The sequence below is a fragment of the Perca fluviatilis genome, chromosome 3 (genome assembly GCF_010015445.1).
Source record: "Perca fluviatilis chromosome 3, GENO_Pfluv_1.0, whole genome shotgun sequence".
Taxonomy (NCBI): Eukaryota; Metazoa; Chordata; class Actinopteri; order Perciformes; family Percidae; genus Perca; species Perca fluviatilis.
Window position 1 is genome coordinate 43334284 of NC_053114.1, and position 24072 is coordinate 43358355.

The window sequence follows — 24072 nt, forward strand, 5'->3', positions numbered from 1 at the left end:
TCAAAGCAGCGGGCCCGGGTTCGACTCCGACCTGCGGCCCTTTGCTGCAGGTCATTCCCCTCTCATGTCTTCAGCTGTCCTGTCAAATAAAGGCCCCCAAAAAATAATCTAAAAAAAACATGAAGTTGACCAGACTCCCTCGCGTAAGGTCATTTCTGGTCAGTGATTTATAGATGCGGAAGTTACTTTATCACAATTTTATCTAAAAATATAATTTATGGCAATTATATATATCTCCAGTTTGGAAAATCTAGTTGTTTCTCATTAATATACACTATGCTATATAGGGGTGTCCAACCTGGACATTGCTCTTTAATGATCCCTGTGAGGAAAACATGTGCAGCAGTAGATAGTAAAGCAATTAAACTGAGCATGGACTTCAAAAGCCTGCAGCAAAACGTCTCTCTGTAAATGAGACACAGCACTTAGAAATCCACTGCACTTCCCCACCAGCTGGACTCCCTTTTTCTACTCTAGTATTCAACGCACGATACTGAGAAAGTGCAGAAGCGAAGCGCAGCATTTTTAAACCCCAACAGTGGGTTGGTACTTCAAAAGAAGGCTGGCGTCTTGTGTTCTCAGGCTGCAGTCTCTGGAGAGATGGGGCTCTGTGTCTCCGTGTGGGACTGTCGGTGCAAAATGTGGGTCTGAAAACAGTTTATTTTTATTTCTTCTATAAATGTGAAGGCCACACACACCAACACCTGAAGAAGTATTATTTCTTTCTACCAGTAAATTCTTATTCAAAAGTTTTCTTTTTCCTTTCAACTAGGACTCTATTTGTTCAGGCTTTGGTGTCTAAGTGACTTTGAAATTGGTCCAGTATTGAGCGAGAAGTCTGTTACCGGCAGACGTGAACCGGGCTGCAGCGTAACCCTATACTGGACTAATGGTCACCATCAGTTAGCGTTCACTAAAAGTTCTGGTTTTGTTGCTGACAGACTTAGATTATTATTCTAAGTGTCTGACAACATTATGGAAAGGATCCCTACAGAGATAGACCTTTTAGTTAAAGTAAGATAACTTTTGTTTTTGCCAAACCCACCAGACTCCATGTAAATAATCAGGTCTTTTAGCGTGTATAGAGCCAGCATATCTCCACCAGACTCCATGTAAATAATCAGGACTTTTAGCGTGTATAGAGCCAGCATATCTCCACCAGACTCCATGTAAATAATCAGGACTTTTAGCGTGTATAGAGCCAGCATATCTCCACCAGACTCCATGTAAATAATCAGGACTTTTAGCGTGTATAGAGCCAGCATATTTCCACCAGACTCCATGTAAATAATCAGGACTTTTAGCGTGTATAGAGCCAGCATATCTCCATCAGACTCCATGTAAATAATCAAGACTTGTAGCGTGTATAGAGCCAGCATATCTCCACCAGACTCCATGTAAATAATCAGGACTTTTAGCGTGTATAGAGCCAGCATATCTCCACATGTAAATGGGTGAATTAAGGCTTAATTTCAACCAAACCAGAGTGGTGATTGTTGGAACAGTGGAAAGATGAACCAAGATGGCTTTTGGTGGTTTTATTTAGTTTCTGTCCACTTTGAATGAAGTGTGTTTTAGGATGATAAAAGTCCTGATTATTTACATGGAGTCTGGTGGGTTTGGTGATGGTGATTTCGGGGCTGTTTCATGTTAAACTAAAAGGATCTTACTGTAAAAGGTCTATCTCTGTAGGGATCCTTTCCATAATGCTGTCAGACACTTAGAATAATAATCTGAGCCTGTCAGCGGCAAAAACAGAACTTTTAGTGGACGGAAGTTGAAGGTGCGCAATTACCCATTATTGTTACATTGTAGTTTGTTTCTTGCTTAATACTGGACCAATTTCAAAGATTGATGTTAATCAGTCACTTAAGACACAAAAACATGGGAAAAGAGGGTCCAGATAAAAAAAAAAAAAAAGCTGAGTTACCCTTTAAAAGCAACACCAAAGATTCTTTTGTACCTTAAAATGTTTCCAAAATCGTTTCAGTGGTTCGTTAACTCCTAACTAGCAAGTTTGCCAGATCGGGTAGTGGATCTGTAGTTCGAATGAGACATAATGGACACAATTACGCTTCCAAGCTGTAGGGGGACCGAAGAGGAAAAGGGCTTTGGTGTTGCTTTAAGTGTGAACAATTCAGCATGATAAATCAGTGTTTCTGCCACATACTGCCGTATATTCTCTCTCTCTCTCTCTCTCTCTCTCTCAAAGACAACATACCCTACTCCTCTGTGCAGATTTATTAATGCCATTGATTATTCTAAACACTCCAATACAGTAATGTTGGTGGCGGTATGAGCCTTAAACTTGGTCTGTGATCCGCTAATAAACACACAGAAGAAGTTGCTTTTCCCACATCGATCTTTTCCCCCGCAGAGAAGATGGCTGGAGTCTATCCAGAGTTTAACGGTTATTTGGTTAATCTGTTATATGAAATATCAGCATTACACTTGCTGTGTGCAATTCATTGTATACTTTTTAACCTACAGACACACATCAAATAGTCAAAAGAAAAAGAAAAGTTGATCAAGCTTTATTAAATTAATCTGACAAAGGTCACCTCTGACACAGTATTGCACCAAGTTAAGCCTAATGTCACCAAAAGGCCAACAGCGTCACTATCTCTTAAAAATAGAGGCAGTAGAGAAAATATGCCATCTGAACATTTTTTTCAGTAGTTAACCTTTTTCATAAATAGACTCAGTTCATTGTTTTGTCCATTAAATCACACCTCTATGTACAGATCATAAGAACAGTGTACCTCAAATTCATCAGCAGCCGCGTAGTTCTACAAAACTGGATCAACTAACAAGCCAGAAAACATCTTTCACCGTTTGTTAGGTTTCATCTTGTCTGTAAAATCACTGGAGTTCATTTGTTCCATTTATTTTTTGGCTTGTTAATTGACCTCCTTTTGTGAAACTCCCGTCTTTTATCGATCACACTTTTTTAGACTCTCAACAATCGAGAAGAAATGTACAGTCATCAAACATCAGGCTAAGAGGATAGAAATGCATATATACATACATACAGTCAGCATACTTTCCGAGGATGCACACATAAATACTATAAACCTTAAATACACATACAGTATGTACTTTCATATCATCTGCTTTTCTTTCTTTTTTTTGCAGTACATTTTGGCACACCATCACACCGAAGTAAAATGTACAGATATACACTACCGGTCAAAAGTTTGGGGTCACTTAGAAATGTCCATTCTACTCCATTACAGACAGAATACCAGCTGAGATCAGTTGCATTGTTTTTTTAACCAGGAGAGCAGTTTTCAGATTACATTATGTGCTTACATAATTGCAAAAGGGTTCTCCAATGTTTTCTCAGTTAGCCTTTTAAAATGATATCAGATTAGTAAACAGAATGGGCCTTTTGGAACGTTGGATGAATGGTTGCTGATAATGGCCAATGGAGATATTGCATTAAAGATCAGCCACTTCTTTCTACAACAGTCGAGAACCCTTTTGCAATTATGTAAGCACATAATGTCATCTGAAATCTGCTGCCCTGATTAAAAAAAAAACAATGCAACTGATCTCAGCTGGTATTCTGTCTATATGGAGTGGAATGGAAATTTTTAAGTGACCCCAAACGTTTGACCGGTAGTTTATATCGATACCATCGTCTCCCACTAGCTTTAACGGGCATGAGAGCATTTATTCAAAGAGCCAAGGTAAGGATACAGACACCTTTGGCTTTGCAGTTAAACAGGAACAGGGTGGGAGGGGGTGTAGTGCTTCTGAGCTTATATAAGATGATTACATACACATTTTGGAGCTTCAGTGCATAGTTTTTTAACTCAGCATCACGATTATGTGCAAGGTACGAAACCAGGCAGGCGAAACCAAGCAGCGGCTGGTGCAGACGTTTGTGACTTAAAGCAAACTGTTTCCTGACAGACGGGATGTTTGCAGGTTTGCTCCCAGCTCAGGAAAAGAAGGGAACAAAGTGGATTCCAAACATTTATACAGTAGTGTGAAGAATGGATATGGCTTTCTGCACCTTCTTAGGCATCGGAGTTCAAGTCCTTTCCTGCTTCAGCTCCGTCAACTTGAGGATTTGTGTCCAAAATTGAAGTTTCTTTCCTCGTCTCCTTTATAATTTGCATCTGAAAGCAACAAAACTAGGGCAGCGACAAACGCTTATTTTGAGTGTTGATTAACCTGTCCATTATTTTTTCGATTTATCGATTAGTTGTTTGGTCTATAAAATGACAGAAAATGGTAAAAAGATGTCAATCAGTGTTTCCCAAAAAGCCCCAAATGACATCCTCAAATGTTTGTCCACAACTCAAAAGATATTCAGTTTACTGTCACAGAGGAGAGAAGAAACTAGAACATATTCACTTTTAACAAGCTGACATAAAAAAGGACTCAAACCGATTAATCGATTATCAAAATAGTCAGCGATTAATTTAATAGTTGACAACTAATCGTCTCATCTTTGCAGCTCTACAACAAACTGTAGGCAACACGGCCAAATAATTAAGTAACCCCCCTCCCCCAAAACAGCAGCGAGGGAGGAGAGAATCATACTCTGAGGCTTGATTTAACATATATTTAAAGGAAACAATCTAATTTAAGACACACTCACTGTGTTCAGTCTTGCAAACCACATGAATAAAAATGGCATTACATGTTGTGAAGACTTCATCTGAAATCTTTGAACATGTTATGTCATCGTTTGAGCAGGAAACTTTAACGTCAACATATTATTTACTTTCCTAGGAAGGAAAGGTGTGGCCTGACAGGAGTATGGAGAGCATCTCCAAACTGCTGTATGTGGGCCGCTTTTAGTGTTTCACTTTTCAGCACAGAGAGAAAATAAAAATGCTGAATTAGCTTTAAAAAAAAAAAAAAAAAACTTACTTCAGCTTTCAGTTTCAACCTTAAACCCATTTCCCAGTGCGAGCTGGCTACAGGGCCCCAGTGAGGCACATGAGGACGAGCACGTGTATTGTGAGCAGGTAGGCCAGAAAGAAATATCGAGAGCGTGCGCGGCTCGTCAACAGCCTGGAGAAGTAGAGGCTCCTCCCCCTGAGCCAGCGTCGGCACGCCACCATGCTGCCTTTCACCTGGAGGCACAAACACCAAGCAATCAGGGGAACACATCGGTCATAGGATGACACTTTACATACCTGCAAACTCAGAAGGGCTGGGTTTACTCCAGCTGCAAGCTAACGGTAGGCTAACGTTACCTGCTGCCAAGTGTAGTGTTAACTAGCGTCCCGTGCGGCGATGTTTAGGTTGCCTCTAATGTCCGTTTCGAAAGAATCAGAGAGAAGCGCAGGCATTTCAGTGGCACCTAAATAAGGCACCGAAATCTGCATTGCAATTCGGTCCAACAGATAACGGTCATATTAGCACCGGGTCTCGAACCCCCCCCCAATAAAAACTCTTCGGATCTACACGATTCACGTGGATGACATTTTCCCATTAAAAATGGCGATTTTCACCGAAAAGCGACTAGTTTGCAGGTATGACTTTAAGGTTTTATTTGAATCGCTGACACCAGGAACAATGGTTTGTTTATTTACACGCCTCTCTGGATGAGTGGAGGCTAAATTCATTTGTTGTCGTCTGCGTACCTTTCGTGCTATGAGAGGCTGGTTTGGGTTGAGACTCAGAGTTTCCCACTCGTCTTCTGCTTCCATCTCGATACTGAAGTCCCTCTGACTGTCTCTGGACAGGCTGGATTCAACACTGCAAAACAAAAGCATTTAAAAAAGTTCTGCACGGTTGAATATATACCGTATTATGTGTATACCGTAAAGTGTGTGTGTGTGTGTGTGTGAGACCTCTTTGCTCTGTCCTCAGCAAGACGCAGAGCCTCCTCAGCCGTCTCTCTCCTCGCTCTCTCGTCTGTCAGACTCTGCTCCAACTCAAGCAGCCTGAACACACACACACACACGCACACGCACAAACATGTTAATATATCAAATATCTGGTAAACACAAGATTGAAAGTGGTGCTTTTGCCTGACTTTGTAAAGAAACAGATTGTAAACGGACAGGATTTATATTGTACTTTTCGAGTCTTAACAACCACTCAAAGCGCACAGATCTGTCAATTAAATAAACAAATCGGTCGGTCGACAAAATATGGGTGTTAGTCGACTAAGATGGTCTTTAGTTGAGGACAGCCCTAATATCAATGAGTTCAATTACACAAATAAACATCTGTAAGAGAACACCATACAAAACTACACGGAGAAAAATACTTTGGGCCCCATCTTGAAGCCGGCGCAGCGCAAAGCCCCGACGCAAGTCTCTTTACTAGTTCAAGACCGACACAGTTGTCAGTATCCCGTCCAGCGTCCGCGTCTTTAAACAGCAAATGCACCTGCACCCATCTGTGGGCCCATGAGCGTGCTGGTCTTACAGGGAGGTGTGTTCAGGTGCATTCTGGGCGTGCTGGTCTTACAGGGAGGTGTGTTCAGGTGCATTCTGGGCGTGCTGGTCTTAAAGGGAGGTGTGTTCAGGTGCATTCTGGGCGTGCTGGTCTTACAGGGAGGTGTGTTCAGGTGCATTCTGTGGGGTGCTGGTTGTTACAGGGAGGTGTGTTCAGGTGCATTCTGGGCGTGCTGGTCTTACAGGGAGGTGTGTTCAGGTGCATTCTGGGCGTGCTGGTCTTAAAGGGAGGTGTGTTCAGGTGCATTCTGGGCGTGCTGGTCTTACAGGGAGGTGTGTTCAGGTGCATTCTGGGCGTGCTGGTCTTACAGGGAGGTGTGTTCAGGTGCATTCTGGGTGTATTGCTATCTTGAGGCAGCGGAAAGTGATGGCACCATTGACCAACAAAAACCTGGTCTAAAGTCAATAACGCAGCATTTCATTGTTATTTTAACAGAGCATTAGTAAAATGCTGCTAGGCTCGTGCACAGCGCGCACACACACACACTGGGCTAGATTTACTAACGCAGTTTGCGCTGCGTCCGTTTATGCGAGTTCGGTAATAGCGCACGCTATGCTTCCACAGTTTGCGTAGTATTTATCAACCCTGACACCCATCAGCCAATCAGCGTCTTTCTCCGCCCACTATACCGTAAATTGCGCTGTAGCAAAGCGGTACTTTTGCTATGATATGGCTGAGTGCAGACTGCGATATTCCCACTGCTGATGCTATGACTGTTTGAAATGATCCTGATGCCAATATTTGTAATGTAGCGAGGAGTTTAACAGCTGCTGGAATGGGATGTGAACGCTCAATGGGAGATTCAATTTCATCTTTGATTTCTTCCAGTAACTCTAATATTGCTATGTTATATTATTATTATTATTATTATTATTATAATATTATGGCTGCTTGATCTGTAACGCTAAATGATGTTGTGTTCACTGACAAAGTGTGATTCTTCTGTTAAAAATATGTTCAGCCTCGCCTATGTCTTCGTCTTGCTCAAATTACTGTTGCCATTTCACCAGCGGCATAAAGGTCTACGAGGAAACTCGATTGCGGCTGGTTTAAAGAGGCGGAGAATTTCCCCCGCAGAATAGAGGCACGCTCTTACTGACAGTCTTTGTAAATACCACGGAATATATAATTAGGTGCACTTTGCGCTTATCCTCCCACCTTTTGGGTGGAACTCCCACTTTCCCCACGACCCTCCCACGAACGCATATTGAAAGCGCAACTTGTCTCTTCTCGCTCATGTGGCAGACAATCTGCCATTTTACCCAAGTGCGCCCTGTTTGTAAATAGCCCGCATCGGTTACGTCCGTCTTTGCGACCAATTAGCGCCTGGAAACAGGCGCAAACGGCTTGATAAATCTAGCCCTATGTTTGTTACACACACAGGGACGCACCGCAGCACACAAACATGGAAAAGATAAAAAATATAGATATTTTATAGATATATTACAATGTGAAATAGTATTATGATGTGCGCTTTCACTTTACGCACAAGCAGGTTAGTTTCTTCTCCTGAAAATCTCTCCTTCCTGCTCAGCAATGCGCCAAGGTCCAAACATGCCTGGCTTTTAAAGGGAATGGGAGATGACCCTCTGATTGGTTTATTGCATGTTACGCCCAAAACACACCTATGATTAATTAAGACACTAAGTACAACCCTTTTGAACCATGCGCCTGACGCACTTTCGTACACGCCCTGAACGCACCTGCGCCAGGCGCTTCACGCCGTGTGCTTAGCTCGTTAAAATAGGGCCCTTTGTGTCTTCACCTTTCTTGGAGCTGACTGGCTTCAGCGGTTCCAGCAGTCATGGAGTTGATGCTCCTCTCCTGGGGGGCTCCAGGTGCAACCTCAGCATACAGTGACCCCTGGTGGTGGGGAAACAGCGTTACATGTATATAGAGATGCAACTTTTTATTTGTTTTTTTATAACATGTTTGTCTTTATTTCATAGTGTGACAGTAAAGAGAGATAAAAAAACAAAATGGAGGGAAAGTATACAATATGGATATGTCATGCATGACAACACCTTATGTGAACAAACTAAAAGGACCCAGAACTGTTGTCTACATACAAGTTTAGGATTATTTACCTGAGACTGGCCTTGGACTTGGGTTTCCAGCCAGTGGCAGCGATTCTGGGTGTCCCTCAGGGTTTGGGAAATGGCCCTCAGCTGAGCTGCAACAGCACCTTTCTCCTCCACTTCCTGCTGCAGCTGTGGGGAAATATCATACAATCGGATCTCCAACATTATAAGTTTATTGCAAAAATAGTATAAACAAACAGCTGGCTACACTGCCCACATTGAACTACTTCCCCCAAGCCTTCACTTTGTGTCTACACCGCCAACATTTTAGATGCACATTCAGCTCTGTTTGGTTTTTTAGACGCACACAAGCTCAGCTGTTTCATACCTTGAGGTTGAGTTGCTGGAGGTACTGGTCTCGTTGTTGGATCTCATACATGCAGCGCTGCAGGTCTCCGTGAAGCTGGATCCTCTCTGCCTCCAACCGACTCACCACCTCGTCCATTCCACTCTGACCTGCCAAAACAACGGTTTCCTGTTGGGCGGAAGGAAAAAACTAAGAGAAAAGACTGAACAAAGGGATTCAAATGTTTGTTTCAAAATAGTAATTTCAGGAGGATTAAAACAGATTAGTAAAATATAGCAAAACAACTATGATACAAATCACATATAGTTTTCAGCTAAAGGCAGATGTACAGTATAACTTACCTTGACTGGCAGTGTGTCCTTCCTCTCGGTGTCAGATCTATATAACAGAAAAACCTTTATTATCACAAGCAATTATTGAACTGTTGTTTGGTCTTTGCCTTGTGCATAACCACACAGCTAGAATCCACAGTTGTGTTCATGCCAACACGTAGAGACAGTAAACTGACCACGTGAACGCAGCAGTTGTTCACTACACTTTGGGCAAAAAACAATCCTCCTACTTGTTGCCAATGTATGTGCCATAGGGCGGTCAACCAATATTCTAAATTTGAATACAGATATTCAGAGAATTCACAGCCAACGAGTAAGCATGTTAATGACGTTTCTATGGTGCGGCTGGCACGAAACCGAAATAAAACAAACATCCGAAGGTGAAGAAGAATGATAATTTACACAAAGATGCCAAAAATTATTGTCTAACTGAAGAGACGAGACACGGGAACTTCTGTCGGTAAAACACCGACCGACAGACAAATTGTCAGACAAATTCAAGAAATGGCGAGAGACTTGGTTGTTCATGACCAAATTACAAACCCTGCGGTGTGATTTGCTCTGAAGAAAAAGATGGAAAGAGTCTTTAAATAAAGTTTAACGGAATAGGACATTATTTTATTTGTTTATTTTGTAATGTGTAGGTATGTAGATCTTTAAAAGACATGTTCATGTTGAAAGAAATATACCTGTACAAGTCTGCCGTTGTATTGCCTTGCCCTCTTGTGGACATAATGCACAAAAATAGATATTCAAGCTTATTTAAACCAAAGTGTTTTTTCTAGAAGGAATATGTCAACGTTATTTTTGGCAATTTTTGACATTTTCTTGTTTCTGTTGCATGGAAAACCATTTGAGCCACGATGTTTTGGGAAAGGCCACACTTCTAAGTACTAGCTGCAGTCCACCATACTGTAAACTCTGTACAGGCATTGACACACCTATAACACCAAGGTAGAAGTAGGTCCAACATAGTCTGGCTATCAGCAGACCAAGCTCAATCTTTTAAGATTGAACATTAGTCTGGGGAGTCTGCTCTGTATTTTCTACTGCACAAGAGGCGGGATCAACGGGCATAGTTCTAATGACTCTGTACGCAATTGGATAGTCCTTCAACCAATCAGACCAACGATCCGGGTGACGTAGCAGCGACTGCGGCATCAATGGGTTGCTGCGCTTCAGGGGCCGGCTTGTTGAATGTCAACAAAAAGCTGCTTCGTCGCTTCTCTATCGTCATCGTGTTAAACCCGCCAATAGCGTGCCAGGTGGATAAACCAGTTTGTGATTGGTTCCTGCTAATTTGTAACGGAAGCAGGATAGATAAACGAGTCGCAGGGAGAAATCAAATCGCCGGCAGATCGGGCTGGGTTTACCCAGTCTAGGTCCAACACATACAGTTACTTCTATTACTCTTTAAGGACACTTCACTTTAAATTCACAATACACAAGTTTAGTTTACTTCAGTCTTATTTTTTTTCACCTTAGATCTGCGGTTTCTTCCTGGTAGCTGCTGATTTCTTTTCCAGGTGGCAGTCTGTTAGTTTGCATCTTCTTTACGGTTTGCTGTAGTTCATCCATCTTCTGCCTCGCTTCCTGCAATAGCATCAATAGCAAGTCGTCAGTCACAAAGCTCATACAGCTATTCATCTAAAAATATCTTTTTATCAAACAGAATTTCACACTAGAACATGTGCATCCACACAGAACATACCGTGCAAGTCAAAGCAATGAAATGTTATGAAAAACCAAAATCTATCTTGACCCTGCATGCTTTCCACAAAATGAAACAGAGCAGAGATGAAGTGCAAGCGACAGCCAAACTCAAATCACAGCTGATTACTTGACTTACCAAGCCTTCCTTCTCATTCTGAGGGGCACTTCCTTTTGACTTTTCCACACTCATGGAGGTGTCAGTCTCTGGGCTTGACCCTTGCCTGGACTCAACCACTCTTTTGGCCCCGGCTAACTCATCCATCAGCCGGTCACGATCATTTTGAAGGCTGGCCATGGATCTGGAAAATGCTGCCAGCTGCCTGCTGTATGCGTTATTTTCCAGGACGACCCGCTTCAGTTCCCTTTCCTTTCCTGACAAATCCTTCGACAGCTCATCCAACAACTTGCTCAGCTCTGTGTGCGCGTCTTTGTTCTCTAAAGCTTTTATTTTGTGAACAAGGATGTCCCTCTCTTTGGCGAACATCGCCAGGTCAGAGGTGGCATCCTGCAGACTGCGCTCAACCTTGTTCAAGGTTGCCTGAGTCTCTCGGAGTTCGTTATCGTATCGGTTTCTCAGGATCTTGAAGTCTTCGATGAGCTGGTCTCGGTCGTTCTGCAAAGCAGCCATGGCTTTGCACATGGACTCATTTTGAGCCCTCGTGTCTTTGCTTTGTGTTTTGGCCTCCGATAACTGTTGCTCCATTTCGAGTAGGTCTTTTGCGAGCTCCGCCACCCTTTGATTAGCTATCTCCCGCTCGTTTCTCATCAGCTCTACCTCACGCTCGAAGGTGTCCAGCTCACTGTTGTATTTGTCCTCAGCTTCAGCCAGGTTTTTGTCTGTTTCATTTTCCACCAGCTGCAACTTTTCCTTGAGCTCATCAGTTAGCATTTTCTGAGAAAGGATTTTTTGCTGGAGGTCATTACATTCGGCTGCTTTGGCTGCCACGGCTTCTTGCAAATCAGTAATCACTTTGCCTTCGTTTGTCGCAGCTCTTTCCTTTTTTAGAGTGACTGTATTGGACTCCAGAATTGAAACCTGAGCTTTAAGTTTAGAAATCTCTTCTTTTAAAGTATTGCTTGCCTCTTTTTCCTTTTGAAGTTCCAACGTAGACTCTTTTTGTTGCTTTTCAGCTGTGGCCTTTTGGTTTTCAAGGGTTTTGATCACATCCTGCTGTTTCTTCAGCAACACCTTCAGCTGGTTGTCCTTCAGGAATAAAACTTGATTTAAATCCTCTCTGTACCGAACCAGTTGTGCCCTGAGCATAGCGTTCTCTGAATTGAGATCATCCATTTGATGTAACAGTTTCCTTATTTCATGTTTAAGGCCTCTGGTGGCACCACCTTCCCCATCAGAAGAGCCCTCTTTACCCTTTAACCCTAACTGACTCTTTGCTTCAAGCATTCTGTATTCGGACATCAGTCTCTCCCGTTCACTCTGTAAAGACACCATTGAGTTCTTGAATGACTCCATCTTAGCAGCCATCTGCTCCTTTTCCTGGATGGACCTGTCAGCTTTAATTTGCAGACTTCTGACCTTCGCTTCAAGGCCCCTCAATTCTTTGTCCGCCTTTTCTCTCTGGTAGCGTGAAGAACTTAACCTGTCCTCGTACACTGCTACCTGGGTGCGGTGATTCGTCTGGAGTTGTTCTAGATATCCTGACATCTGTCCGTCTCTACAGGACAGCAAGGAGGAGATCTCAGCATCTTTGCTTCCGAGGAGTGTTTTCAGTTGCAGGGAAATTCCCTCCTGCTTCTCAAAGTCAGCTTGAAGTTGGTCATTTTGCGACTGCAAAAGCAGCAGCTGAGCATCCGAGTCTGCGTTTATCTTCTCTAGTTGCTGAAGATTTAGCTGCATTTGGGAAATCGCATTTTCTTTGTCGGCGAGCTGTCGGTTCAGTGCATTTTTAGCTTGTTCCATTCTTTCAGCATGAGCACTGAGCTCCTTTACCTGCACGGTCATAAGCTCCACTGTCTCGGTAAGTTCAGCGTTGCTTGCGCTCATGACGAAAAGCTGTCTCTGCTGCGCAGCGGCAGCGACGGAGTATTCATTGAGAGTCCTCTCCAGTCTCGACTTGGTCACCCGTAGTTCATTCACATCTTTATCCTTCACTCTCATGTCTTCCAGGAATCGCTTGATCACGAAACCCTGTTCAAGGAGCTGGCTGTCCTTCTCGTGTAACGTCTTTTGGTACAAATCATTCCACAGTCTGGACGCATCGGCACCTTGAGGAGTGGCAGATAAAGCAGACAGCTTTGCCTCATTAGTCTCAGCTGATCGTTTCAGAGTATTTATCTGTAGATCTTGAGAATCTAGGTGCTGACTCATTTCATTCACTTTTTGACTTTCTTTATCTTTTAGGTCCTTGAGTTCATCTATCTGTTGTTGTAACATATATTGATTCTCCAAATAATAATTGAATTGTTGCTCATCAATATTTTGTGGTGATATTGTTTTATCCACGACCTGATCCTCAGACTTTTGACTCTCCTCTGACATGTCCAAAGCCAGCTGGTCTCTTTCAGACTCGAGACTCAAAATCTTTTCTGTGGCCTGCTGGAGGAGGTTCTTGTGTGTACTCAGCTCAGCCTCATCAAGTTTACCTCTTTCCTCTAAATCCGATATTTTCTCTGAGCTTTTCTTTAGTTCTTTCTCCAAGTGTTCGCAGGCTGACCGCGAGGTCTTCAAAGCACTCTCTAAATCTAAAATCAGTTCCTGGTATTTAATGCAGTTTTGTTGCAGCTGATTTATCTCCTGATGCTTTTCTTTGAGTAGCTCTTGCAGTTCTTTCTTCACATTCTTGGAGCCCTCGCTGCCTCTCTGAACCGTCTTGAGCTTCTCCTCAAACTCTCGGACCAGTTTGAGCTGCTCTTGCTCTTTTTCTTGACGAACTTGACTGCTCATCTCTTTACTAGCTGCCAGCTGGGAGGACAGCTGCTTGTTTTGGGTTTGGTAAACAGAGACAGACTCAGTCAGTTCATCAATCCTTTCAGAGTTTTTTAGGATCACAGTTTCCAAATATTCATTTTCATTTTTCACTTTGTCTGAAATCTCTTGAACATTTTCAAGCTCCTCTTGCAGAAGAGACTTATCGTCCTCCAAGATTCTCACCTTCTCATTTAGGCTAATGGTCTCTCGGCTGTGTCTGTTAATGATGTCATTGAGCTCTTTAATGTCATCGTCTTTCTTTCCCAACTGAAACTCGTGATCATTCTGTATCTTCTCAATTCTTTCAGAAAGAGTTTGCTTCTCCTTTTGTAACAAGTTGTTGATTTCCAACTGAGCACCGAGTTCAGTTTTCTGGGCCTCAATCTGGGCAGTCAGTGAATTATTCAAACTGAGCGCTTCGTCAAGTTTAAGCTGCATGTTGTTTGCGTATGCATTTGATCCCAGGTGCTTTTCTTCCAATGAACAGCTAGCTTCTCGAAGCTTTTCTGCCAGTTGGTTATTTTCAGCCTCCAATTCAGTGAGCTTCTCTCTGAGGTCCTCTGACGACTCTTTAAGTCTGCATATCTCAGCCTCCAACTCTTGATCTTTATCAGTCAGCTCGCACATTGCCATTTTGTGTTTTTCTTCAAGTTCAGTCAACTCTTTTTTAATTTTCTGATTCTCTTCCTCCTGCTCCTCGATCTTCTGCCATTTCTCTTTGGAAAAGTTGTGCATCCGCTCTTTAATTCTTCCATTTTCTTCCTCCATCTCTCTAGCTTGCTTGTCCAAAAGCTCCAGCTCGGTCTCTTGTTTGTGGACTTTTCTGAGGGCCTCCTGCCTATCTCTTTAACCCCCCCCAAAAAAAAAAATATAATAAAAATCTCATCTTCATCTATTTTATTTTTTTTTTTTTTATTTTTTGTAAAAAAAAAAAAACCTTTTTTCTTGTTTCAGCTCGGCGTGCTTTGACTTCCACTTTGACAGCTCCTCTGTTTGAGAGTCCTTTAGAGATTCAACCTGGCAGGAGAAAGCTTGTTTCTGCTGGGTGATGTTTTCTATGGTTAGCTTCAAGCTTTCACAGGCTGCCGAAAGGCTGCGATTATCATTTAAGACGCCATCAGCTTTAGTGCGGAGCTCCTCTTTCTCCATGTTCAGAGATGACACAGAGCTTTCCAGGTCCATATTTTGTTGTCTCAACTTCAGCACTAATGATTCCAGAGAAAAGTACTCGGCTTCTTTAGCGTCATGTTTGACTGACAGCTTTTCTACTTCTTCCTTGAGTGCTGCCTTTTCCTTCAAGAGTTCTTTCCTCGAAACTAAAGCTGCTTGAAGTTTCCTGGTTAGGAGAGCAACTTTGCCTCGGTTGTCTTTATCGTTCATTTTGGTGCCATCATCTTGAGATTTCTGAAGCTCATCAGCCTCTGTTCTCATCTTTTCAATTGAGGTTTCGTGCATTTTAATTTGCTGCTTTAATTGCAGTTCAAGTGCAGCAATTAGTTCTTCCTTTTCTAAAACTTTAGTCTGAGAAACTAACAAGGCATCCTCCCTCTCCTTTAGTTTCACTTCAAAGATTTCAGCACATTTGCAAGGCAAACAAACTGCTTCTTTGTTAACATCTTCCTGTTGAATGCACATTTCTGGTTTGTCTTGATGTAGCTGCTCATTTTCTCTCTCCTTTAGTTGCTTATTCAGCGTGGTTACCTCATCCCTGAGTTCATTGATTATTCTGAAAGCATTTTCTTTTTCTTGCTGTAACAAATCCAAATGCCTTTGCCTTTCAGTACAATGCGATTGTGTTTTTTCAAGCTCCTCTGTCAAAACAGCTTTGTTGTCACTGAGCTGCTGCTGTGTTTCTGCTAATGTCTTTTGGATGGTTAAAACTTCCAAGGATTTCTGTGAAACTAAAGCAACGGCTGTCTCAAGTTCCACTTCCATCTGATTGCTTTTCTCCAAAAGAGCCATGTTTCCTTCTACCAAGAGTTGATATTTTTCTTCATTTGCGTGCATGTGTTCCTCCAGTGCAGACTCCGAGATGCTCAGCTGGGTCTTTAAAACCATGTTTTCATTTAATAAAGCTTGCTTCTCCTGTTGGGTCTTTAGCTCAGCAACTTTAATGGTTTCTTGGTAACTCTCAACTTCTTCTGTTTTCTCTTTTACTTCTGCGTGAGCTTTCTCTAAGTCGTTCTCTACCATGTGAAGTTTTGATTTCAAAGCTTCTGCTCTTTGTTCCATGACTACCAGAGCCTCCTCTTTACTTGCCATCTCAAGAGACATGCTCTCACATTTGGATTTCACATTTTCTAGCTCGGTTTGCGAGTTTGATAGAGAATGGCACTGGCTCTCTTTCTCAGCCAGAGACATCTTCAGATCTTGTAGAGTCTTATCCCTCTCCTCAACAAGCTGTCTTAAGGTGGCCAGTTCATCTAGATCAGACAAAGAGCTTTTACGGAGGTCCTCCAGTTCCCTGACCTTCTCGTCAAAGTCTAACTGGACAGCGTTTAGCTCATTTGTCTGCTGACAGCGTTGTTCCAAGAGAGCCTTGTAGTCGTCTTTCAGTTCAGCTAGCTCTTGAGTCAATTTCTTTTCATTTTCTTGAGCATTCTTCAGGGTCTCTTTGCGTGCCAGCAAGGCAGCCTGGGCCTTTTTCTGTAGCTTCGCCTTTTCAAGTTTCATCTGTGCAAGCTCATTTTCTAAATCAACAGTAGTAGCAGTGGAGGAAGTTTTCTCCTTTAACGCATCTTTACATGTCTTAATTTCATTTTGAAGCTCTTCTGTTATCTGCACCCATGTGTTTCTGTCTCGCTCAAATGCTTCTTCTTTCTCAGCAGCACTGGACTGCAGCTGCTTTATAAGGGAGCTATTCTCAATCAGTGTTTGCAAAGTTTCTGACAAACGCACTTCTTTCTCATCCAACGTGGTTTGCAAAATCTGGTTTTCCGACTGTAATTGTTCCACGAGTCTTTCACTTTCTGTTTTGTGTTGTAGAATCTCTCCTTCTTTCTCAAGAATCTTCTTTTCAAAAAGAGAAATGTTTTCTTCATACATTTTTCCAGTGGCTTGAGCTTGATTTTTTAATTCCTGTAATTCATTCTGCAAAAGTGAAACCTCAATTTTATCCTTTGCGCTCTCTTCTTTTTGGGTCTCATATTGCTCAATTTTCTTCAACAGATCCTTTCTTACAATGAGAGCAGCTTGAAGCTTCTTCTTCGTTGCATCTTTTTCTTTCGATACCTTGGCTAGTTCGCTCTTTAGATCATCATTTTTCTTATTTAGCTCGAGCTTCTCTGAATTCTTGGACTCAATTTCACTTTGAGAGTGTGAAATATGTTCCTCTAACTGCTGAGAAATCTCTTCTAGCCTCTTCATGGAGGTTTTGTGTTCTTGCTCCATGCTTTCCAATTGCTCTGTTAGAGACGCTTTTTCCTCACCAAGTTTCATTCTTTCATTTGATGCAGATTCTATCACTTGGGCGATGGATCCATCTTTGTCCCTTAACTGCTGACTAAGTCCAGCAAGTAATTCCTTCTGCTGACTTATCTGAATGCTCATACAGTTGATTTGATCATCTTTTGCTTGTAATTCACTGCATAAAGAAGAGTGTTTGATAGTAGCTTCTTTCTCTTTCTCTAATTCAGCACTGAGCCGAGTTTGTAGGTGCTCTATCATCTCCTGCAAAAGAGCAATTTGTTGATCCTTCTCATCATTACTTCTATCTCCTTTATTAAGTGTATTCTGTGCTTTTTGTAATTGCACAACAGTTTTTTCCAACTCATTTTTCAAAGCATCTACCTCAGACTGATGACTTTCTTGTAACAGTTTTATCATGTCCTGCAAAGAGTCTTTTTCTATCTTCAACGCAGCTGAACTCTCAGATGTGGTTAGTGGCAAGACAGAGGAATCTTTGTCAGTACCATTTTTTCTTGCTACAAGTTTATGTAACTCGTTTTCTGCCGCTTTTAGAGCCTGTTGCAAATTGTTCTTCTCGTTATCTTTCTCCTGGACAGATGCTAATACCTTCTCAAGTTGAATCCTGGACGCTGACGCCTCCGTCTCTTTTGCGCTCAGTTGCTCAGATCCCTGCCTAAGTGCAGATGAAGCCTCCGCTAGTTTCTCCTGCAAACTGTCCAAGTCACCTTTCAAAGCATTAACTTTAACATCTTTAGATTTCATTTCATTTTCAACACTTTTCAATTGTTCTGCAAGTAGGTTCTTGTCATGTTTTTCTCTATCCAAAACTAGCAGCCACTCTTTCTCAGAATCCTGCAGAATCTGCTCTATCTTTTGAATGGTGCCTTTTAATTCAGAAACTTCCTCATCTTTGGCACTAACCTTTGCTTGAAGGCTCTCCTTCTCGGACATCGTTTTCTCCATTACTGCGTTCATGCTGCTGGACTGCTGCTCCATTTGAACCTGCAGCTCCCCCTGCGATGTCCATATTTGATGATGTCGCCTTTCCAGCTCTTCCCTCTCTGTGAGATGTTTTCTAACTTCCTCCTGCAAACGTACATTCTCATTACTCGCAGCTGTAAGAAGCTTCTGGTTCTCTTCCTTTGACAAACTAATCTCCTCATTTAATCTCTTATTTTGCTGCTCTAGTTTCTGCATTTCTGAAACCAGCTGGGATGCGCGTTTGGCCTGGGAAGTGTACTGACTGTTAATTGCATGGAGAGCCATTTCCCTCTGCTCAAGGTTTTCGGTCAGCGCATTCATTTGTGCCACAACTTGAAGATGTTGCGATTTGAGTCTTTCTATTTCAACAGTCAGCAGCGACACGCTTGCTTGATGAGAAGCAAAAGCTTCGTCCTTTTCCTTCAAAAGACTGGAGTTCAGGTCTTCAGTCTTCTCGAGTTTGTGATGGATTGCCGATAACTCATTTCTCAGTGTTTCTATAGTGGAATTTGCCGTCTGATGTTCGTTACTGGTGTCATCCAATAACTTCTGAAGTTTGGACACCTCGTCAGTCCTTTGGGACAGTTGCGTTCTCACATCTTGCAGCATTTCTAAGTTAGCTGCATATTTCTCTTGTAGGTTGTTAAAGGCACTTTGTGTTTCCTCTGCTGACATTTTAAAGTTTTCAGACCCAGTGGACAGTAGCTGAATTTGACTCTGTAGCTGTGACACCAACTCTGTGCTTTCCATAAACTGAGTTTTAAAGAGCAAAGCCTCATCTGCTTTTCTCTGAATATCCTGAAGAGACTTTGATTGGTCCAAAAGAGCTGCCTGTTTTTCCTCCAAGGCCTTCTTCAGATTTTCCGTCTCAGATATCTGTTCTTGGAGGGTGCTTTTGAGCTTTGTGACTGACTCTTCAAGGTGTGAAGTCTTTTCTTTCAAGCTCTCACACTCTACCTCTTTGGCATGTAGATTTGAATTAAGATTCTCAACCGTACCTGAAAAATGGCTTTGATATTCAAGACTCGACTGTTCCTTTTTCTCCAAAGTATTTTTCAGTAAATGTGACTCTGAAGAAAGACTGTCAACCTGTTCTCTGAGGTTACAAACAGAATCTTCAAGCTCTGAAACCTTTGCACTTAAACTGACATTGTCATCTGCTTTCTGTTTCAGCTGCTCCTCCTGCTCAGTAATCCTACTGTTGAGTTGCTGGATCAAATTCTCCTGCTGTTTCAGGGAGTCATCTTTACCTTGCATGATCAAATTAAGCCGCTCCCTTTCTGAGCCTGCAGTTTTGAGTTTGTTGTCCCCATCACAGACTGCTGTTTTCAGATGGGTAACCTCTTCCTGTGCTTTGGACAAATCTGTCACGGTTTTCTTAAATTCAGACTTTAATCTTGAGTTCTCCTCCTTCAGTGCTTCAATGCTATCGTTAAAATCAACGATTTCAGCTTTCCTCTGGTCCTCCTTCTGTGTCAGTTCTGCAGTGAGTTTCTGCACGGTGGTCTTTAGGTTGGCAACTTCAACCTCGGCCTGTGCAGCGTTCTCGTTCATGGCACCAATCTGGCTGCTGAGCGAGATCACCGATTCGTTTCGTTTATTCAGCTCGTTTTTGTGGTTTTTACACTCATTTCTTACTTCTCTCAATGTCTGTTCTATTTGCTCTATGTGCTGTTTCGCCTCTGAGCACTCTTGCCTGAGTGACTCTACCTCACCCTTCATCTGTGATGTGAGGGCTTTCTGCTGCACGACTTCATTCTGCATAACGCTACACTCCTCTGCTTTCTGCTGAAGCATTGCGTCTTTCTCCATTAGCCCTGACTTGAGAACAGATCCTTGTTCCTGAAGCATAGATATAGTATCCTGAAGTTGCAGCAGCTGGTCCTGCCGAGCTTCCAACTGTGAAATTTGTTGACTGACGTGCTTTTTTAAGCCATCAAGTTGCTCTTGTAGATGCTGAACTTGCTCTTCTCTCTCCCGCAACATTTTTGACAGATGAGCACATTCACTTGTTTTCTCGAGCAAACCTGCAGAGTTTGACTGTTCACTTTCCTTGAGGATCTTTTTTAATTCATCTTCTGCAACAGCGAGCTTTTCCTTTTCCTTCAGCAGGCCGTCAATTATTTTCTGATTCTCTGAGGTTTGAATTTGGATCTTAGAGTTTTGTTCTCGAATTGAATTCCTTTCTGCGGTTAGTTCAGAAACTGATTTGATGTTCTGTGCTAACTCCTCTTGTAGTCTCTGATTGTTTTCTGTTAGGCTGCTTATCTTCACACTTAATACGGAGTTCTGTTCAAGAGTTGCTTTAAGCTGTCCATGAAGCTCGGACAGGGTCTGTGTTTGCCGAGCAAGCTCCTTGTCTCTGGCTTCACAGGCAGCGCGAAGTTGGAGGTTTTCCTCAGTCACTGCCTGGATGTGGATGTTTAAGCTAGCCGTCTCCGTTTGCCTCAGCTCTGCTTCAGACTCAAGCTGTCTGGCATTTTCTTCCATTACACGAATTTGGTCACTCAGAGCTTTAACAGTGTTGTTTGTTTCATTGACTTCGTCTTTGTGTTTTTGACACTGCTGTGTCACATTTTTCAACATTTCTTCTCTCTCTTCAATTTGCCGGCGAAGTCCTGATTGTTCTCCATGAAGTGATTCGGCTTCTGCTTGTAGCTTGGATACAATATCTTTCTGGTGTGTGATTTCATTCTGCAAACTGTGATACTCTTCCTGCTTCTCTTTCAATATTGTATCCTTCTCCATTAACCCAGACTTCAGACTGTGCTCCTGTTCTTGCAGCAGAGACAGTGTTTCCTGAAGTTGCGCTTGCTGGTTTTTTTGGGCCTCTATCTGTGCTCGATGATCACTGATTGTCTGCTCTTTTTCTGCCATGTCAAGCTGGAGCTGGTCTACCTTGGAAGTCAAGCTTTGCACTTGCTCCTGCAGTTGGGTTACCCTCTCCTCCCTCTCCCTGAGAGACTGGCTGAGATTACTACATTCATTTGTTTTTGCTAGCAGAATCTCTGAGTTTGAGTGTGTGCTTTGCTCGAGAACTCGATTTAACTCACTAGTTCGAAGAGTCAAATCCTCTTTATCTTTTTGTAGCCCTTCAATTACTGTGTTATTTTGAGATTGCTGCGTTTCCAGTATTGATACTTTGGCTTGCAGGGAATCCTTTTCAAGTGTAACTTCGGAAATAGTTTTCACGCTTTCAGTTACTTCCAGTTCGAGTCTCTCTTTCTCTTTCGTAAGGCAATCTACTTGATTCTCAAGACTCTGGTTGAGTTCAAGAGCCGATGCAATCTTTTCACTAAACTGATTTACATTCTGCTTCTGCAACTCAAGATCCTCTGTCAGCCCTTTAAGTTTTTCTTGCAGCTGCTTTTTCTCCGTCTTCATGCTTTTTAAGAGATTCTTGAGTTTGGAGATATTCTCAGATTTGCTTTGAAGCTCATTGCTCAATTTCTCATTTTCTGAATCCCGGTTTTGCAATTCAGTGTTGAATTTCTGCCTCTCGTCCTCGGCCTGTTTATCGGTTGTCTTCAGTTGGTTTTCCAGTGATGCTATGGTTTTCAGTTTCTCCTTTACCTCCTTTTTAATGTGCTCTTCACTTTGTACTTGATCCTTTAATTGTTTGGACAATGTCTGCATTTCATTATTGTATCTTTCCACCTGTGCCAAAAGTTTGTTCTGTTCCTCCTTGAAAGATTTGAGTTCTTTTTCATAGGTCTGTTCTTTATCATTAAGCTGCTGTTGCAGTTGCTCACTGCTGGTATTTTTGTCCTTGAGCTGCAAAAGGAGTCTTTCTGACTCCTGCAGCTTTTGGGTGGATAAAGCCAGCTGTTCCTTTAGTGAAGTGATGTGCGTTTCACATTCAGAAAGATGATTTTGATGGCTCACAATCTGTTTCTGGGTCTCCCCCCGAAGGCACTGAATAGTTTTCTTGTCCTCTTCTGCCTGCTTTATCATATGTTCCACCTCAGCCCCCTTAGACTCTCTTTCCTCTTTGGTTTTGACCAACTCTATCTCAGTATCCTTGAGTTTCTGGACCAGCTCTGTGACGAAGGCTTGCTGGTCTGAATTCTGCGTGTCTCTGATAATCCTGGACTCCAGCTCTGCCTTACTCAGAGCGGTTTCTACACGGACCAGGTTCTCGTCTTTGAGTCGGATCTCCTGCTTCAGCACTGTGACCTGCTCTGCGTACTCGGCCATGTTACCGGAGAGGGTCGATATCTCCTCGTCCTTCTCCAGCAGGATGTCTTTAAGCCTATCGATTTCCCGCTCGCAGCCTTGCAGGTCATGAATGAGTTGGGCTCGTTCTTCCAAGTGTGCGGAGTTTAGTTTGTCCAGCTCCTCGTTTGTCTGATCAAGCTCAGTTTGTAACGTTTCTATGTTGACTTCCTGCTTTTGTGTCTGAAAAAGAGGAGATAAAAAGAACGATGAAGCATTGAGCAGACAGAAGAATTCTTAGCAGTAGTGCAAAGCCTTAAAGTGATGGTTCAGAGTAATTTCACCCTAGGGTCCTTTGCACCATGACATCGAGCCAAACACCCCCCCAGAAGCTTTTTTCACCTGGGTCTAACATTGGGAGAGTTAGCGTAGAGTAGCGTTATCAGCTGAATAGCTTAGCGCTAATGGATCCACGTTTGTATCTCGTAAATGACCCCACTAATAATACCCGAAATGATACCAAACGTCTACACTTAGGTTATGCTCTCATAAAACGATGGATTGTAAAGTTTGTAAGTACACTAGAAGGTTATGTAAATAACACTTGCCTGCTGGCTTCTGCTCTCTGCTGTTGTTGTTGCTGCTGTAAGACGAGTGCTTAGGGACCGTCTACAAATTACAACACCGAAAAGAGATGCAACAAAAATATTTTTTAATTTAACTTTTTAACTTACTTACTTTTTTTTTTTTAACTCTTAACTTTTTTTAAAGTAAGTGCTGTAATATAACTAGCAGGAGACAAGTAATAACTGAGGTAAGTTTGGAGACATTACCTTATTTAATCATTAAATTAATAAATATTTTTGTTGTATCTCTTTTCGGTGTAGTAATTTGTAGACGGCCCCTAAGCACTCGTCTAACTATAGGTAGCAGCAGCAACAACAGCAGCAGCAACAGAGAGCTGAAGAGAGCAGGCAAGTGTTCATAAACTTCTGGTGTACTTACAAACTTTCCAATCCATCGTTTTATGAGAGCATAACCTATTTGTACTAGTGTAGACGTTTGGTATCATTTCGGGCATTATTAGTGGGGTCATTTACGAGATACAAACGTGGATCAATTAGCCCCTGCGCTAAGCTATTCAGCTGATAACGCATAACTCTACCAATATCGACCCAGGTGAAAAAGCTTCTGGGGGTGTTTGGCTTCGGGTCATGGTAAAACTGAAAGGACCTTGTGAACCATCACTTTAATAATTTCCGCTCTCCGTGTCTGGGGACAGCTGCGGACTTGTACTGTTTAACTGTATCAAACGGTCAAAATTCTTATTGTCGGTAAACGGTTAAGCTTAATTTATGGTGCTCGCGGTGTTACAGGGGCGAGGTGCGCGCGCCATAAAATGACGTCACCACGGCTGACGTTTCCAGTGCGAAGGCTCGGCAAGCTGTTGTAGCGTGTGATCGCGCACTTCTGAATTGTTGTAACTACGCGCCCACTGAGAGTGCTGTGCTTTCAGTTCAATCCGGTCGGCTGGGAAGAGCAGGTTCGTCTGTACAAACATCTGTGTGATTCTTCATGTATAGACCACAGGGAGTCAAACAACCTTAAATATGTGGTCAGAGAGAAGAAGAAGAAACATTTTCCTGGCGTTTTGTCAAAGCAAAAAACGGCTTCATGTGAATAGTTTTCTTCACAGTGTTACAGGCAGACAGTCATTTCAATTTGGAGACGAACAACAGT

The 24072-nt window shown here is 42.5% G+C and overlaps 1 protein-coding gene across 4 annotated transcripts in view; it reads right to left on the bottom strand.

The window, feature by feature from the left end:
* Positions 1-4370: 4370 nt before the first annotated feature.
* The window catches only part of si:ch211-220f16.2 (golgin subfamily B member 1), a 51682-nt gene continuing 31980 nt past the window's right edge, over positions 4371-24072 (bottom strand). For all 4 annotated transcript variants that reach the window (XM_039795485.1, XM_039795487.1, XM_039795486.1 and 1 more), the window contains exons 21-29: positions 18118-22575; positions 10630-10742; positions 9159-9195; positions 8839-8985; positions 8517-8639; positions 8195-8292; positions 5817-5909; positions 5607-5721; positions 4371-5093 (exon numbers count right to left, since the gene is read on the bottom strand). In XM_039795485.1, the coding sequence (XP_039651419.1) occupies positions 4935-5093; positions 5607-5721; positions 5817-5909; positions 8195-8292; positions 8517-8639; positions 8839-8985; positions 9159-9195; positions 10630-10742; positions 18118-22575 (5343 nt within the window). In that variant the 3' untranslated portion in view covers positions 4371-4934. The remainder of the gene's footprint in view (positions 5094-5606; positions 5722-5816; positions 5910-8194; positions 8293-8516; positions 8640-8838; positions 8986-9158; positions 9196-10629; positions 10743-18117; positions 22576-24072) is intronic.